A 17,975-nucleotide genomic window follows, 5' to 3' on the forward strand; every position below is an offset into this window, starting at 1 on the left:
AAAGCTACTAAATGCAGCAGTGAAAGATTTCCAAATGCAACTCCAGACTACAGACTGCAGACTGCTTGCACTGCACAGATAATTTCTGCTTTACCGACTGGCTTCAGCTCCAGCTCCATCTTCATACACATTATAAGGCAGTTGTTGTTGTTGTTTTGCGGGGCGCAATTAAAGTATAATTAAGAATCTAATGGAGTTTCACTCTCCTTGTGCGTAATTAGCCACAAAGAAAAGTAAAAACTGAAGCAACACAATGGGAATTGGTTGGAAAGGCAAAGCGAACAGAAATACAAATTGTGTCTGGCTCCAGCTCGGGCTTGCACGGCGAAACAAAGGCCAAAACCCAAAAGCGGACCAAAAAAAATGGTTTAAATTATATAATTATCAAAAAAATCTTGACAAAAATAGACGAAAGTTGTAATTTGCACAAGCACAAAATGGATGGGAAAGCAAAGCATGGGAAGGGAAGGGAAAGGCGAAGGAAAGAAGCGAAAGAGAAGCAGCCGAAAAGCTTAGAAGCGGCTGCAAGCGAGCGCCGCGATGCGATGAAAGTTAAAGTTATAAAAGTTACCGTGGAACGTTTCGGAATTGAAACTGTAAATAATTAGTGTGCGTGTGTGTGTGTGTGTGTGTGTGCTGGCTCCCAAGGCGAAACTCTTACTCGCAGCGCGAAGCACATGGCAGGCAAACTGCAAACCAAAACAAAAGACTTTAACGAAGAACCAAACTTGTACAAGAGCGCCCGAGCGAGCGAGGGAGCGAGCGAGCTCCGTTCGGTTCGTGCTGTGAAGATGGAGAGAGAAAGAAATGGTAAAAGCACAGACCGACCGAGCCGAAGCTTAGCAGCGCACAGAACACATACAAGTGCATCCATGTGTTTGTGGTAAGCGAAAGCGTCGCTGCGAGAAACGAAATGGAATGGGCATGAAATTTCTTAGTCGATCTTTGAGGATAAGCGCTGGTTTCACTGTGCGCCGCCGCACAGACGTCGACAGTGGTTCGAGGCAGACGTTACGTTCAACACGTTCGGCGCGCAAGAATCTCTTCAACACGACACACTGGCCAGCCTGCAAGCAAACACATTCAACAAGCATCTCTCTGCGTGGAAGAATCTACAACTCTGCACACACAGCACCAGCGCCAGCGCACTCGTAGAAAGTCCGCCGACTCAGTAGCGTCGCGTCTGCGCAGTGAACATCAACCCAACAAGCGGACCCCAACAAATATACAAAAATTTCAACAGAAATTCCAGTGTGTGCTCCCTACAGTGCGAACAAAATCCGAGTTTACATCTCAAAGATCTGCATGCAACATGCAGCATAACGAAATGCCATCAAAATGTTGACTCCTCTTGACTTTGCGGATGGATTTTAGGCTTTCTAATAAGTACAACTCCCCCCTACAACCCGTACGAAACATCAACCCAACACACAACAGTTTTTTATTGACCTGAGCGACCGATCCGCTGTCGTCGCGTCTTGTGTTCTCCGCATATCAAAACGGAAAAGTGAAAGTGATTTTTCAGGGGGCTGCGTGTGCGTGAGTGCCACTTGAATTATAAATAAAATATATACACAAATTGCCCACACCGCAACGTACAATGACAACAGCCAGGCAAATAACAACCAAATAAGCCCAGCCAGAGAAAACTATCAAGAAATAAATCAAGCAAGAAACGTCTCACTTTTGGATTAACAACAGCAGCAGCAGCAGCAGCAGCACAAGGCCAAGCAGCCAGCAAGGATTTGGACTAGCAACGAGGAACTGTGGCAAATTGAAATTGGATATGGCTGCCAACGAGATTATGACACCAACAGTCAATGCTAATTGCCAGTACTCCACGAGATATTGTTGTAAGTTGCACAGATTTTGGGGACTGGGATTGGGTCCTTAACTATCTTCCACCAAAAACTTGTTCCTTAACTCGCAGCACCCACACCTACGTAAGGTTAAGGGGTTCGCTTGATTAGTTGCCCCCTAACCCTTTGCCCTCTTGCAAGTCTGCGGCGCACAGAATGCACGGCGAAAGCAACAAACAAACAATTCAAGCTGCGAGCTGCGAGCTGGCGAGCCAGGCTCGCACCAACCTGCAGAGCAAGAAAGAAATTTACAAAACAAAAAGCAAAAACAACTTTTTTATAGAAAGTTTTATATGCCAGCGGAAGGGGTAGCCCGAGCCGCTCAAGCTCATCCAGTGGCAGTCGGCATCGAAGTTGCGAGCCGAAGTTGGAGTTGGTGCTGGCTGCTGGCTGCTTGCAGCCAGTTTGGAGTCTCAGTCTCCCAAGCGGGCAATCCGATGCGATGCGATGCGATGTGGCTTTTGTCGAGCATCGCCAGTGACTAGCAGCAGCAGCAGCAGCAGCAGCAGCAGCAGCGGGCAGTCGTTTCGTTTCTTCTGCTGCTGCTGCTTCTACACTGCTGTCTGTCCCTGTCTCTTTCTCTGCTTGCTGGCCGCTCTTCCTGTCTCTTTCGCTTTGCCTGACTTGTGGCTTCTCTGGCTTCTGCCGTTTGTACGACACGAATATTAATAGGTGAAAGTTGTTGCTTCGTTTCTTCGCTTTTTTTCTCTTTCTTTTTCTTTCTTTCTTAGTCGCCAAAGCCGACGCTGCCTCTGCTTCTGTGAGTCCCTTTCCAGCTGCAGAATTTATGTTTCCTTTGTGCGCCGTTCATTAATTTCTCTTCTGTGGCTATTAAAAGTCGCTTTGCCACTCTCCTCTCTCCCCGCTCTCCGGCGGTGTCCTGTCAAAAGTTGACCCAGTTTTTCGTGGCACTTTTCATGGCCATGCAAATGGATTTTGATTTCTGATGGCTAAGCCGAAATGAGTGGCGTGGCAGTGTGTCCGTATCCCTTACCAATTCTCAACACGCTTAGCCTTCAGTTTCGGTTTTCGAAGCAACAAAATCAGTCAGAGTCAGTCCCAGAGTCAGCCTCAGAGTCAGAGTCAAAGTAACAGCTCAGGCAACTGCAAGCTGCTTGTCGCTCGTTGTTTTTGGCATTTCCATTTCCATTATAATTAAGGCCTCTTGCATAATCGAGTTTTGTTTACAAACTTTTTGCTGTTTTCGAGTTCAATGTCCCGGCCAGCAGGCAGCGAAAGACCGAGAGGCGATGTGGATTGCAACAGATTCCTGTGAGACGAAACCCGAAGCGACGCGTGTGGATCTCTCTCGAAGCCCACAGCAAGCTCTCTCGGTTGGGCCATGTTGCGTATGCGCCATGTTGTCTCGTTTCGTTTCGTTTCGATTTGGTTTCTGTTTCTTGTTCGTTTTCAATTTTACTTATTGTCTATCGAACAAAATAAAACCCGCACAATTATCTGGAATGACTCATCGGGTTTTCTGTTGGCCAAACTTCGCTTGCCAAAAATTCACATAACAAGAAAATAGTTTAAATGTTGGCGTTGGCCAAGTATCGCAGGGGGGGAGGGAGCGGAGAGCGGTGTGAAGTGGAGTCGTGTGTGGCGTGAAGTGGAGTGGAGGTTGCCCCATTAATACCGTTGGCTGATAAACCGCTACAAATGATATTACCAACAGACGGACATACATCAATTTCTTCAGTGTTATTTCCCCCCGCTGTATCTTTTTTTATATTTTTATTTTTACCTATTTCGATTGTTGTCGATGTTTCTGGTTTCTTGTTTCTGTTTTTCGGTTTTCTATTTTCGTATTCGGCATTATGCAATATCGGACAGACGTTGCTCTGCCTGTGTCTTGTCTCTTGTCATTCGTCTTGAAATATTTTTGGGAAAGTTACCGCAAGCAACCGATCTCAGATCCCAGATCTCTGCGCTGCCCAATGCCATTAGCCACTTGTAGCATCTGTGCGAATATAGCAGCTATTCCCCCCTTGCCAGCTGCGTTGCGTGAGTTTTCTTATTCCAAGTTTAGCAGTTTGCTTCCTAGTCCCTGGCTCTACCCTCCTCCTCCATTATGCAACTTTGCTTATTATAAATTCTTTTATAATGTTTGCGTTTTTGGGTTAGTGCTGAAGTTTAATTGGCCGCTGAAACGTGCGAGAAGCGCGGAGTTGCCGCAAAGTAAATTATGTTTTATGCAATCAACACTCTAGCGGGGAGGCCGCTCAGTTAGGGGAAAGACTTTCCAGCGCTTGGCAACCGAAGCAAAGTACTTAAGCTGAAGCTCACACACAAAGCCCTCTAGATTGATCGATTGATGGTTACATTTCACTCTGCTTCAGCTTGCAATTAATTCGAAATTACCCAAAGGAAACGAATGGCATAAAGATACAGCCAGAATCGCAGACATGACTGTTCGCTCAAACAAAAAAAAAGAAATATAAATGAGCCATTTGTATCTTTCACGAACAGAGAGAGAGAGACCAAGCAAAAGAAATGCTTAATTTTATTTTAACATCCTCCATTCATCAGTTTCTTTTGCCATTTGCTGCTGCCTTTCTTTCTGCACACAATCCACGACGGACTACCACAACAGTGGGCACTGCCGCTGCTCCGGCTTGTGCCCCCCTGGTAGCACCTCTGCGCTCTGTTGCATATATTTTGATTGTTCGAAGTTTGCTGCTCGCTCTATTAGAACTTTCACTTTAGGTTTTGCCTCTTCCCCCAAGAGCGGAAGAGTGGCCCGCAGTAACAGGGAGCAGGGAGCACCTTGGAATTGAATAATATGCGAAAAAAGAAGTGACCCACAAATTGAAGAGATGCTGAGTGATTCGATTGGGACATAGTGAGTAATAGTAATAGTGGTGGGGGGCTAGAAAGTTACCAAACTAATTTCGTGGCTCCACTGCACAACACAACACACACACGATTATCCCCATGATTTAAGCACAAGTCATCTCATATCGAGTGGATGGATAATTGTCTTAGGCGAGGGCGCAAGATGTTCAAGAAACAAACCAAAAAAAACCACAGAAAAACCATTTGATTTTTTATTTTATTTTATATTTCTTTTTTGTGTGTTTCGTGTGGGGAAGGTTAAGTTTTTTCTTGTTGTTGTTTTATGCAAGATGCCGCAATTTTAATTCGATTTTTATTGTTATTGTAGATATATTTCTCTCTTGGACAAGTTGTCTTGAAGTTGGAGCAACAAAAGATACTTTTTTTTGTTTAATAAATGATTTGGCATATCTTTTGGGGTTTCTTTTTCTTTTCTTTTGTTTCAATATACGCGAGGGGTGGCGGGACGGGGCGAGGAGTAACTCTGCCCGCTGATAGATCTGAAGCACGTAATGTCCATGCGTGTGTGTGTGTGTGTGCGTGTGTATGGGTGTACGGGTCTTGGCGGCTCTTACCGCTATTTACATTAACATTAGAGCTTTGGGTTGGTTTTTATTTGTTGTTGCTGCTTTTGCTTTTGCCTTTGCCTTTTGCTTCTGACGCGGCGGGCGCAAAGTGAAAGTTTTCGAGCGCCGAAACCCGAAGACGAAGCAGAAAGCCGAACGGCAGCCCGAGCGCGTGCATCGGGTATGCTCGTACCTTATGCTGATCGTTTACAGTTAGAAAGAGCTCCGTGCCAATACATGATAAGAATAATCAATGGGAGAGTGGGAGGAGCTACTGAAACTAAAAGTGAATTTTCCTTTGCCTCGAGCAGGGGTGGATATTTCTCCACATTAGCATCGCAATTAGAAAACGCAAACAGGCAAATGTTGAATATTGTTGCATGGTAAATTGTGTGCCCCGCCTCATTGTTGCACTTTCGAAAAAATACTCTGGAGACTTTGTAGCAAAAAATATGCAGCATGCAGCATGACAAACAAGAGGCAGCACACACACGAAGGAAAGGAAAAGGAAAATCTGTTTGGTAAAAGTTCAAAAAACCTTCTCGCCAAACAATGAGATTATCACAATAACAGCGGCCACACAATATTTCGGGAGGGGAGAGACTGCTGCTAACTTCCCCCCGAGAGACGCGACAGCATGCATGAAAAGTTCGACGAAAATTTATCCCAAAGCCAAAAGCAGCAGCAGCGGAAAAGCGGCATACAACTTGACAGAGAAAGAAAATGCAGAAAAATAAAAAAAAAAACACGAAGAAAACAATTTTTTCCTAAATTACTTCTGACGATGCGATGTCCATGATAATGACGATGATTGCCAGGCTCGTTATGATGCTGTTGATAATGATGATCATGACGTTGCTGGTCATGATTGTATGTGGTGCGGAATTTCCACAGTCGCTTAGCGTACATTCAACTGCAACTGCAACTGCAGCAACTGCAATGGAAAAGCAACAGCAGCAGCCGCAGCCGCAGCCGCAGCCGACAACACAAAGAGAAAAGTCCGCCTGGCTGCAAAGAAAATTCCCCAACAACAAGTTACTCCGATCCGCTCCAAGCCAACGCTCCATCGCTTCACAGTTTTCGTTCGCTTTGGTTTTTATATCATCTATTTTTCCAGCTTTGGCAGCGGTGTTTTTCCCCCCCATTTTCCAAGCCTATTAGCAACTTTTGACTTTTGTCTTTTGTGGCTGGCTCCACGCTGCTCTGCTCTGCTCTGCTCTAACTTTCTTCTAGATTGTTTTCTGTGGAAAAAATCATAACAAATAGGAGTACGCGGTACGAGGTACGGGTACGAGTCGAGTGTTTGCTTTTGCCGTTTCGCTTTGCTTCCACTCCAGACTCATTTGTGCATCATTTGGGAGAAAGTAAAAGCCAAGAATTAAATGGCACTCGCCTCGGTTTGCCGTTGCCGTTGCCGTTGGCTGCCTGTGCCTGGTCGATGACTTGCATGGTAAGTGCAGCCTGAGAGCTGTGAGCTGAGAGCTGGTGCTGGCATATGGGGCGTATGCGCATTTTCAATGCTGCTGTTGCTGCTGTTGCTGGAGAAAACTTCGCAGCAAAGTCGAAACCAAAGGAAAAGGAAATGCAGCAGCAGCAGCAGCAGTAAAAGAAAACTGAGCTGGGAAAGCCGCCGCTCGCCTCATGCTTGAGTTTCTTTGGATTCGGCATGGAGATCGGGTTACCATATTAATGCCCAAAGTTGGTGCCTCTCCCCCATGCCCATGCCCAAACCCATACCCATAGGAATTCTTGCATTCCTTTTTGGTTTTGGGTTAAAATTTCAAGCAGTGCAGCGAAGTTCAGGGTGAATTTTCAAAGGCATAAAATCGGGAAAGCGATAGAACTGTCTGCCATCCATCAATGTCGCACGAATGGCCCATATCTCAATCCCAATCTCGAGTCGAATACCAAGACAGCTGCTTGTGAAGCATTAAAGCTGCCCCCCAATCACTTTCAGTACCCGTGGATCGCGGATCGCTGATCGAGAGTAGGGCACGTCAAATGCTTCATTAATTTCCAGAGCCTGCAACGTTGTGTGGCATGCAGGCAGGCAGCTGTAAGAAGAGTGAGAGAGACCAAGAACCAAGAAGAAACCCACACAAATCCTGACCCAATTAGAAATTCTCACGCAAAAGAAGAGAGATGCAAAGGCAAAAGAAAAGAAGCAAAGCAAAGAAAAAACGAAACGTCACGGTTAACAATTCCACGATTAATCAAACAAACAAAGAATTAAGCAAGAAGAAAGAAGAAAACTTGCCATCGTATCGTATCGCCTTCACAAGTTTTCGTTTCTATAAGAGCCACGAGTAGGGGCCTGGGCCTCAGCCTGTGCCTCAGTGAAAGAAAAAGAAAAGTGCAAGAAGCCAAATAAGCGTGGCAAAAAGAAAGCAAGCGAAACGAAACGAACCGCAACAGATAGTCAGAGCCAGCACAATGGAAACCGGGCCCCAAAGAAGCTTACCAACTATCCACAGCCAATAACCAAAGAAATAAGCAACCAAGCAGCCGAGCGGCCATGCGCCAGCAGCTAAGCAGTCATGGTCCTCCAATGACAATAAAACATGAAATTCTACAGTTCACAAGAAAAAACGTTGACTCAGAATTGTGTCTGAAGAACCCAAGAAAAAGCATAGAGCCCTCTGCCCAGAAACCTTTCTTCTACGAATCAGTATGTGGGCAGTATACTCATAGAGATCCCCAAAAAGCGTAGACTCGCGTGCGTTGGGAGCAAGCAGTTCCGTGGTGTAAAGGTAGAACCGGTTCTCGTTGCACGAAAGTGCTCTGGCTCCTCCAAAAACGGAAGTGGACACAGAGCACACAACATACACCGTAAAATAGAAATGGAAAGAGAAGGAGAGGGAGAGGCAGAGGCAGATGCAGCGGCAGATAAAGAATCCCATCAGCATGCAAGCAGACAACAGCAACAACAACAGCAAGCATTCAACTGCTTGTTACTTCTCCGACGACTGCTTGCGGCGACTGCTTCGTCGACTGCGACTGCGGCAGAGACGGTGACTGTGTGGCTTCGCTTCGTCCAAATATAGGCCAAAAGAGAAACTAACGGTAAACGTTGTTTCTTCTGCTGTAGCTCAGAGACAAGACAGACCTATTGGGTTGTCTGTTGTCTGCAAAAGAAGCAAAGCAGTGGCAGCATCACAGCAAGAGCTGGCGCTGCCGCTGCCGCTGCTGCTGCTGCTGCTGTCGAGGATTTGGGTTACATAAAAGGGCGCAAACGGAAAGTAGAAACCGAAAGAAGCGAGAAGAGAAGGCAAACCAACCCAACCACTCACTCACTCACGCACGCATACATGTGATCGTGTGTGTGAGTGTTGGTATGGGTACGCACAAAACTTGTTGCAAAGAAAGTGAAACTTTTCGTGAGCGCTCCACCACTCCACCGTTCCCCCTCGCCCCTCGCCAAAGACTGATCTCCGCTCCCAAGTTATGGCTCTGTGTGTGATTGAAAGGGGAACGGTAACGGGGAACGGGGAACGTGGAACTTGGAACCTGAGCATGTCACGATCAATGCGAGCGAGCGCGCGCGCGTAGAGAGCAAACGCAGAAGGTTGAGGTTGTTTTTGGCAAGCCAAACGTTGTTGTTGATTGCCTGCTTTTGGCTTTGCCTGCGAATATTTTGTTGTTTTTGGCTTTGCTTTGGCTTGTTATGCTTTTTCGTTTTCTTACTGTTAACGATCGCATCGCTCTTTTTTGGGGTTGGGCTAGGTTATAAGACTGTTAAACGAATCGAATGGGGGCTTGGGAATTGCTCAACCATCCAAAAGATTGATGTCAATCTAAGTCTAAGGTAAGGCCCTTGCCTTGACATCAACCCAGACAGATCCGCAGGCAAGTGACGAATCAAGTCTTAGCCCCAACCAAATGACCCAGGGGCAGGGGGCAGTGCATATCTCTCCAAAATTTAGAAAGTACCACCACCATCGATGGCATCTCTTGGCAGCATTCTTTAGCTCTGCTCTGCTCATTTTCGAACTGTCTATAGAATCTGAAATGACCAAAAATGTTTGTATAGTTTTGTCGGTGGGCAACAAGGGAAAATCAAATCAAATCAAATCAAAGCAGTGCCGCCTTTCGGTGTGTGGCTGTGGCTCTTGCTCACTCGTAGATCCGGCTTCGACTTTAGACAATTTTCTCTCCACATCTTCACATTGAAGGCACAACGAGGCAAGGCAGCAGCAGGCAAGGCGCTTGTGCGACTTCTTGGACGATGCAGTGCAGCCAGCCACACAAAAAACAAGAAACGTGAACAAGAAATACCAAGAGAGGCACCGAAAGCACCGAGCCAGCGACGAGTGGAAACGAAAAAGTGAACGACTAGAAATTACGGTAAATAAATAAAGAAAGAAAGAAAGACGGGGCGAAGAGTGGAATAAGCGAACGTCGTCGTCGTTGCCAGAGTCGAGTCGAAGTCGTCGTCGTCGTCGTCGTCATGAGCGAAAGTGAAATCTGCTAATGAATTCTTCAACGTTGAATAGTTTTCAGTCATTATGGACATTGTTGTTGTTGTTGCTGTTGGCAAGCATGTACATATGTATGTATGGATTATAAGCCATGTAACCAGGTGGAGGCTTCCCCTCGAGCCAGTGCCATGCTCATCTCCAATTGCAGATGGATGAGCGAGTCAAGAGCCTGGTTGCTGCTGCCGTTGCTGCTGGTTTTAGGCTTAACTTTTGGCTACATTTTCAGTTTCAGCTACGATTTTTGGTCTTTTGGGTAAAAGTTGCTAGATACGTTATAGCAATTAGCCATACGAACGGGCAGCATACGGGTACGGGCCAAAACAGGCCCACCGTCCATCGATCCGCTGTCAGATGATTGCCATGCTGTGTGATTATCCCCCAACCCGACTCCACTCCAACTCCACTCCACCCCATCCGATTCCGATTGCCGACTTTGGACTGCACTCTCGCGGGTTCATTGAAACCTTGCTGCTGCTGCCGCTGCCGCTGCTGCAGTTTTCTATAATTTGTTGCCGCTGCTGTTATATGGCCAAGAGGACTTAAGCGGCCTAAACTTGAATTGCATTTGGCAGCAGGTGGAAAGTTGCTGCAGCCTCACCGAGATCATTGCACCCTGAGATCCCTGAGCCCCCGATCCATGGCCAAGGCTCATTATCCACCATTCTTATACAATTTCTGTAGACCAATTTCTGATTTGTTTTTCGTTTCTCTGTACTTGCAGGGGAAGCAGAAAAAGTCAAATCTTTGATCAGATTACGGGCGGAACTGTCGCCGCTGTTTACGGGCAAGCGAAATGCCTCCAAATATGCTTGGGCGTAAGTAGACAAACAACAGACAAACAATCCATCAGATACGTATCTGATTGCATAACCATAGCGGTATAATTCACTCTCCATTTCCTCTAATCTTCAGCGTGGTGGAACGGGAACTCAATGTGCCGCTACCGCTGTCGAAGATCATCAAGAAATGGAACAATCTCCTGCAGGAGTACAAGGCAATCAAAATGTCGGAGGAGCCCAAGCGGCGGGAGTGGCCCTTCTTCACCCTGATGGATGTTTACTTCAGCGATCAGGTCAACGATCCCTCGCTGCGTCTCTTCTCGTCCACCAAGACCCTCAAGGAGACCCTCGACGACAGCGTCTTTGAGGATGATCCAATCATCGCCTCGGCCATTGCCGCAGCCACCAGCGGCGCCTACATGGACATCGATGAGCTGATCCGGCGGCAGAAGGAGCGCGCCGCACAGGCTGCCGAGCGGAAGTTGGCGGCAGCTGCCAGCGGAGCCGCCGGCGACTACAAATACGAGCTGAAGCCGATGCTGCCCAACAGCAAGTTCAACAGCAACAGCGAGATGGTGAAGCTGTCCAAGAGCGTGGACGATCTGTCCATGCAGCAGTACAAGATCAAGCAGGAGCTGATGCGACAGCGCGAGCAGGAGCAGCAGGAGAACATGGTGAAGATCAAGCAGCATGCACGCCAGCAGCAGCAACAGCAGCAGCAGCAGCAGGCACAGCAGCAACATCATCAGGCCCAGCAGCAGGCACAGCAGCAGCAGCAGCAGCGATTCATGAGCCACCAGCCGGCCCTGTCGCCGCATCCACACCGCATGTCGTCCTCGTCGACGCCACCGGGTCTGCAGCACGCGCTGCAACAGCAGCAGCAGCACTTGTTGCAACAACAGCAGCAACATCTGCAGCACCAGCTGCAGCAGCAACAGCAACAACATCAGCAGCAGCAACAACAACAGCAGCAGCAGCAGCATCACCATCAGCTCGCACATCCCCATCAACCGTCCACGCCGCGTCCCAGCTCGCCGCCCACCACGGCGCAGCAGATCCACATCACGGCCACACAGCATCAGGCAGCACAGCAGCAGCTCCACCAGCAGCAGCAGCAGCAGCACCAGCAGACGCACAAGCAGCAGCAGCAGCAGCCGTACACAGATCCCAACACCATCGACCAGTATCTGCTGTCGTGGAACAACTTCCACGGCAACATGTGCCGCGGCTTCCACTCCCTGCAGAAGGACGAGAAAATGGTGGACGTGACCATTGCAGCCGGCGGCAAGATATTCAAGGCCCACAAATTGGTAAACAGGCGGCACACACCCAAGAACTCCCGCACTCACACAATGTCCTTTCTCTCCTTTCTCTCCCGCTTCTCTCGTTCTCTTTTCGTTGCAGGTTTTGTCCGTTTGCAGTCCGTACTTCCAGCAGATCTTCCTGGAGAATCCCTCGAGTCATCCCATTCTGCTGATGGCCGACGTGGAGGCCAGTCACATGGCCGGCCTGCTCGACTTTATGTACAGCGGCCAGGTGAATGTCAAATACGAGGATCTGCCGGTGTTCCTCAAGGTGGCCGAGGCCATGAAGATCAAGGGGCTGCACACAGAGGTGGGTATGGGGTCTGAAGTCTTGGGGTCTGGGGTCTGGGATCTCTCTGCCATTATCCACGCTGCCATCTAAACGCAAATGGAAAACTTTCACTTGCAGAAAAACCTGGACAGCGATGCCAGTGACATTAGTTCGCCGCATGAGAGCGATGGCACCGAGTGCCGCTACGAGCGGGGCACACACAGCGTCAATATAACCAGCGGACATGCCGCTGGCTATGCCGGACAGCCGCAGGCGCATCAGTCCTCGCCGTCACCGTCCCTCAATGGCCCCAACCGTTGCCCCACACCACTGTCCAGCGGCGGTGGTGGAGGAGCCAGCTATGCCGGCTTCCGGGATCACATCAAGTCGAAGGCAACGCTGGCGGAGACCTTCATCAAGAATCTCAATCGCAACAACAACAACAACAGCAGCAGCAGCAACTTCAACAGCAACGGCGGCAACATCAATCTGGCCGAGTCCGAGAGCAACTCCTTTGCCATCCTGCAGGCCAACAGCAAGAAGATGCTGGACTCGGCCCGCAAGCAGCACAAATATCTGGCCAAGCGCAAGATTCTGATGCACTACAACACGGAGGTGGGCGGGGAGAAGCGACTGAAGGAGATGGAACGGGAGCGGGAGCGTTATCCGAGTGCCGAGCAGCATGACGATGCGCTCAACAATAACCACAGCCACGCCCATGGACAGGAGAGCGTCAACATTATGGAGCCCATAACGACAATTGTGCCACAGACACCGCCGCCAGCGACGCACAACAATAGCTTCAAGATACGCCTCGTGGAGAGTCATCATCTGACCAACAGTGGCAACAGCAGCAGCAACAACAACAACAACGAAAGCAGTGGCAGTGGCAACAACAACAACAACAACAGAAACTGCCACAATGATAACAATGATGATGATGATGATGAGGAAGCCTTGAATCTCGTACAAATCCCGAATGCAAATGGCAGCCGGGCCCGCCCACAAACCCCAACACGCTCAACGCCCACACCCACGCCGACGCCCACGCCCAGGCAGACGCCCACGCCGGACATACAGCTGATAAAGCGCGAAGTGGAGCACGACCTATCCGGCGAGGCCAGCAACCAGAACAATGGCCATGACGAGGAGCTCTCCGGCTATGAGCGCAAGTACGACGACAACAACAACAGTCGGGCAATGAACATGGAAACGGACTCGAACAACAACAGCAGCAAGCAATGTGGCGACAATGGCATAGCTTTGGCTTTGGGCAAGCACAAGCTGCTCAGTGCGATCAATCGGAGCCTGGAACTGGAGCAGCAGCAGCAGCAGCAACAGCAGCAGCAGCAGCAACATGCCGAGGAGCAGGAAGCGGAACATCACAAGAACAACAGCAACAGCCATGGGGAGCACGACAACGATGACAACAACAACAACAACAATCACAGCCAACATTTGGACCTGAGCACCATCAAGAACATAGCCACAGCCGAGATACTGTGTGGTCTCAAGAGCAAGGTCCTCAAGCTGGAGGAGGAGCAGCGCGAGCGGGAAAGGGAACGCGAAAGGGAGCGAGAAGCCTGCCGCAATCTCAACTCAGAGATCAAAAATGCGGAATGACAGTCGCTAATCAGCAGCACCAGCAGCGGAATATAGTTAGGCTTTTATTCCCAGACATAGAGTAGGGATATACAGTAGAAGGAGGGATGGGATCTTCCCGGAGTATGCATTTGATTAAACATTTAAACATAGAGAGAGACACACAACATCCAACATACAATACCATTTACATATATATAGAGAGGGATCTATGTGTTGTATGCTAATTATAGTTATTTATTATACCATTTAATATCGTTAATGTAATTATAATGAATCCCCCAACCCCCCTCAAACACCCAACACTCCCACATAAATACATACAATACATTGTTTAGTTTTTCCCCCAAGAACCCCCCCACAGCACACCAACCAGTCCCCCATTTGACAGTCCCCTTAGCCGCTAAGACTCACGGAATCATTAACGTATCGTATCGTATATCGCATCGTAGTGGATCCCAAATGCTGATGAAATTACAAATTTATTATTAGCACTTTCGAAAAACTCTGGCCCTGTTGCAATACGTGTTAAGCTCATGTTAAACATTTATATTAATAATATATCTATCGATGATAACTCTTATGGTATGTGTGTAGGAGAGTAGTATAAATATGACCCATTTCGATTTTCAACTTCAGTTCTTACATTATTTATACCATGTGTATATCGTACTATGAATGTATCTCAACACCATGCATGTCCACATACCCCCAACACTCATATTCACACACACAATTTCGCATTACTGCACCATAATTTGTAATACTATAAATATATAGTATAAAAAAGGCATCAGTGTTCAGATCAAAATTCATTACTTGAGCATGATGCCATTTACAAAGGAATAACAGAAAAAGAAAAGGAACAATATATGTACTATCTCGTTTTTAGTTTTAACTTGCCAAGACACCCCATTTTGAATGACAACACAGAGAGTTACGTACCAGCGAGTAACCTTCACCTGGAAACGGTTCCCGCATCTTGTTAATTGTTTTACATGCCCCCAAATGTGGCTGGAACGGAACCAACTTTCCTTCCCTTGCTCGACATTCCCCATGGCGCAGGCACATCCATCGCAACCATCGATTAGGGATATCATCGCACACTCCCTGCCTGAATCACAATCAGAACTCAACCGTGCACAGCGTAACACGTAAAACCATTTATTTATTCAATTTATTTACATTTTAAAAATTTGTGTAATATTTTTTGCTGTTGAACATTTTTTTATTGTAAAAGAATGAATGAATGAATAAAGAAACCCGACACATTCAATTTGATTTTTGTTTATTACGGTGGGGTGGGACTTCCATTAGGGATACGTTTTTCTGGCATTCCTAATGGATATTCGGAACAATGTGAGTCTGTGTTGAGAGCAGTAAGAATTCCCCACGAATAAAGGTGGGTATTTAATATATAATTCATAATTATTAAGTCTTAAATTAATTACTACCGATCTTCTGATAAGAGAAAAAAAGCTAACAAAAGTCTAAGAGAAAAAGAGAGCTAGAAAATGTAAAGTTCCTGCCGTTACTCTGTCCCAAAATATTGCCATTATGACTTTCTAGACGTTGAACGCATCCTATCCGTGCATTGATCTCCTTTCCTTCGGCATTGTACAGTTTCCATACGCTCTCTCTCTCTCTCTTTCTCCCTCTCTGCCAGCACTGCTGTGCGTGCTTGTGTGGCCTTTTGCTGGTGTGAGTGAGAACAGCAGCTCCCTTTCTCTCAATGCGTCAGCGCAGTTCCGTCGAAAGTGAAAATGGAAGAAACAAAAACGGAATACATTTTGTGTGTTTCGTTGGTCGGCGGGCGGGGGCGCGCCTTTTTTGCCCTTTTTTCGCGCGCGCACCCATTCGGGGCAGCAGTTGTAATTGAAAACTACACACGAAGGACGAAGGCAGGGCCGAGAGAGAACAGAAAGAGAGGAAAGGTACTGCCAAAAACTCACGCTCTCACACATGCACAAAAGGCAGGCGATTGGTCGCAAGGTAGATTAAATTATGGGGTGCATCCAATAGTTTGAGTTACCAAAAATTAAGATTCTGGTAAATTATACTTAATGGGATGCTACTGGGGGGAATAAAAATCCGCTTTTTGAAACGATATAATTACGGCCTGATTATCATTATTCCTTGCTTCTCGGTCCCTCACCAATAATAGTATACCTTGCGCTCCCATGTACCATTGTACCCAAGAGAGAGCAAAGAGAGAGAGAGAGCGTGGAAGAGAGAGGGTGGAAAACAACCGAAACCATCCTTTTGAATATTTCTACGATGGTTGGTGCCCGTCGTTCCGTTCTCTGTGTGGTTGTAAAAAGGCGAAAACGTCACGAGAAAAACCGGTTAATAAATTATTGCTAATCGAACGGTAAAATGCACAATAAAATAAATAATTAATTATGCCAAAAATCGAAAAGGTCGCAGCGTACCAAGAAGTGTCCCAGGAAGTGGCTTAATCCGTGAAAAACTCAAGTGAAATGGTGAAAATTTCAGCGATAGAACGTTTTTTTTTTCCACGACTTTCCTTTCTCCATTGTTTTGTGGGCATTCGAAACTGCGCAAAAGGCTGGCCCCGGCCCTATGCCCTGGGCCCGGACTTGTCCCTGGCGTGCTGGGCGCTGGATCCAGGATACATGGAACGGATGTGAAAAGTTTGTACATGGCACAATATGCGTGTGCCACAGGATACACAAGAGGAGCCCAGCGGATGGCGGATACAGAGGGACGCGCTGCCACATTGCCCACAGGAGCACCCCAAGGGATACGAACGAGAGAAGAGTTCAATGATTCCCTCAATTAAAAGCGCATTAAATCCATCTTGGAATTGGGCGGAACACCCAAAAAAAAAAAATGAAAAGGCTGCGGCAGTGAAGGTGAAGACGGCGGCGGCCGTCGCCCTGAAACAGGAACAAAGCGAAAGCAGAGGCAGCGACAGCGGCAGAACGGTAGTGGCAGCGGCAGCGGCAGAGGCAGCGACAGCAGCAACAACAATCAGCCCTAGCCATAAATGAATTTTACGAATTTCGGTATACACACGACAAATGCCGACTAGCAGCAGTACGAGGATGAGGACGAGGACGAGAGAGAGAGGCAGAAGAGAGAGAGAGAGCCAGGAAGGACCCGTACGTACCGTACGATGATGATGATGATGAGGTTGCTGTTTGGTAGAAGGGTGGGTGGCATCGGCATCGACAAACGGCAAACGGCAACGGCAAGCCCAAAAGTCCGTCTGCGATTGTAGTAATACACACGCACACACGGGACACACACAGCAGATGGCGTGTAGAGAAAGAGTGCCAGGAAGAAGTAAAATAAGGGATGGTCGGTCGTTCGCCTGCTCACTCTGTGCCATACATGCATACTTATATTTGTTCGTATGTGTACGGCGAGTATTGTACTATTTGGACGACTGCAAAAACTGCAGCAGACGCGGCAACAACAAACCCAACACTGGCCACAAATCAATCAGCCCGACTGGGGAAACACCCTTGCTGTACAGTGTACACATCGAGGGATACATTTGCAGATACATAAATGCGCAGCAAATCAATGATTTTGGATGTACTCTAACAGTGTATGCTCCTCGTAGTAGAATGTACCGAAATATCTTGGATAATTAACAGTCCCCTCCTCGGCTCCGCTCTCTACATAAATTTAGTTTTGAAAAATTCTTCGTTCTTCCTCCGTTATACTCTCCGCATGCGGAACGTACCAAGAGAGTGAGTGAGTGAGAGAGAGTGGGAATGGTGGTTGTTGCCATCGTCTGGTCCTGGGAAGGGCATGTTAAGGGTGAACACTCCGTGCCGTACACACACACACACACACATGAATTGACGCACTCCGGCAAAACGTACGGCACAACCAGACATCGTAGAGACGTACAGACAACAGGCAACACAGCAGTTAGACTGGATGGCAGACATTTTAGCGGCCGGCAGCAGAGGGCGGTGGTCGCAGTCGCAGTCGACGCTGGCGTTTCACACACACACACACACACATGGAGAGAGCATGCATTGTACATCGCGGGATGCATATGCAACATGCAACGTACATATTTCGGCTACTTAACCTACAGAACACCAAGAAGGATACAGAAAAAACTCAACTGAAACGTAAGAAATATCGCGAGAAGCAAGCAGGAACGGAGAAGGAAACGACAGCAGTGGAGTCCTGCGCGAGCCGCGCAATCGGACACGCGCGCATACATACACACAACACAAGCACACACACACATACAGACACAGACTAATTTAATCCTCTAGTTCACTCGCATTCAGG

General features: G+C 47.6%; 1 protein-coding gene across 1 annotated transcript; it reads left to right on the top strand.

The window, feature by feature from the left end:
* The first annotated feature begins 1,737 nt into the window (after positions 1 to 1,737).
* Positions 1,738 to 14,458, top strand: LOC117898314 (SUN domain-containing protein 2). The gene is made up of 5 exons (XM_034807598.1): positions 1,738 to 1,853; positions 10,460 to 10,553; positions 10,651 to 11,827; positions 11,922 to 12,131; positions 12,231 to 14,458. The coding sequence occupies exons 1-5, from the start codon at positions 1,787 to 1,789 to the stop codon at positions 13,713 to 13,715; spliced, it is 3,033 nt and encodes a 1,010-aa protein (XP_034663489.1). The 5' UTR covers positions 1,738 to 1,786; the 3' UTR covers positions 13,716 to 14,458.
* Positions 14,459 to 17,975: the final 3,517 nt, after the last annotated feature.

Source organism: Drosophila subobscura, chromosome O (genome assembly GCF_008121235.1).
Source record: "Drosophila subobscura isolate 14011-0131.10 chromosome O, UCBerk_Dsub_1.0, whole genome shotgun sequence".
Classification (NCBI taxonomy): domain Eukaryota; kingdom Metazoa; phylum Arthropoda; class Insecta; order Diptera; family Drosophilidae; genus Drosophila; species Drosophila subobscura.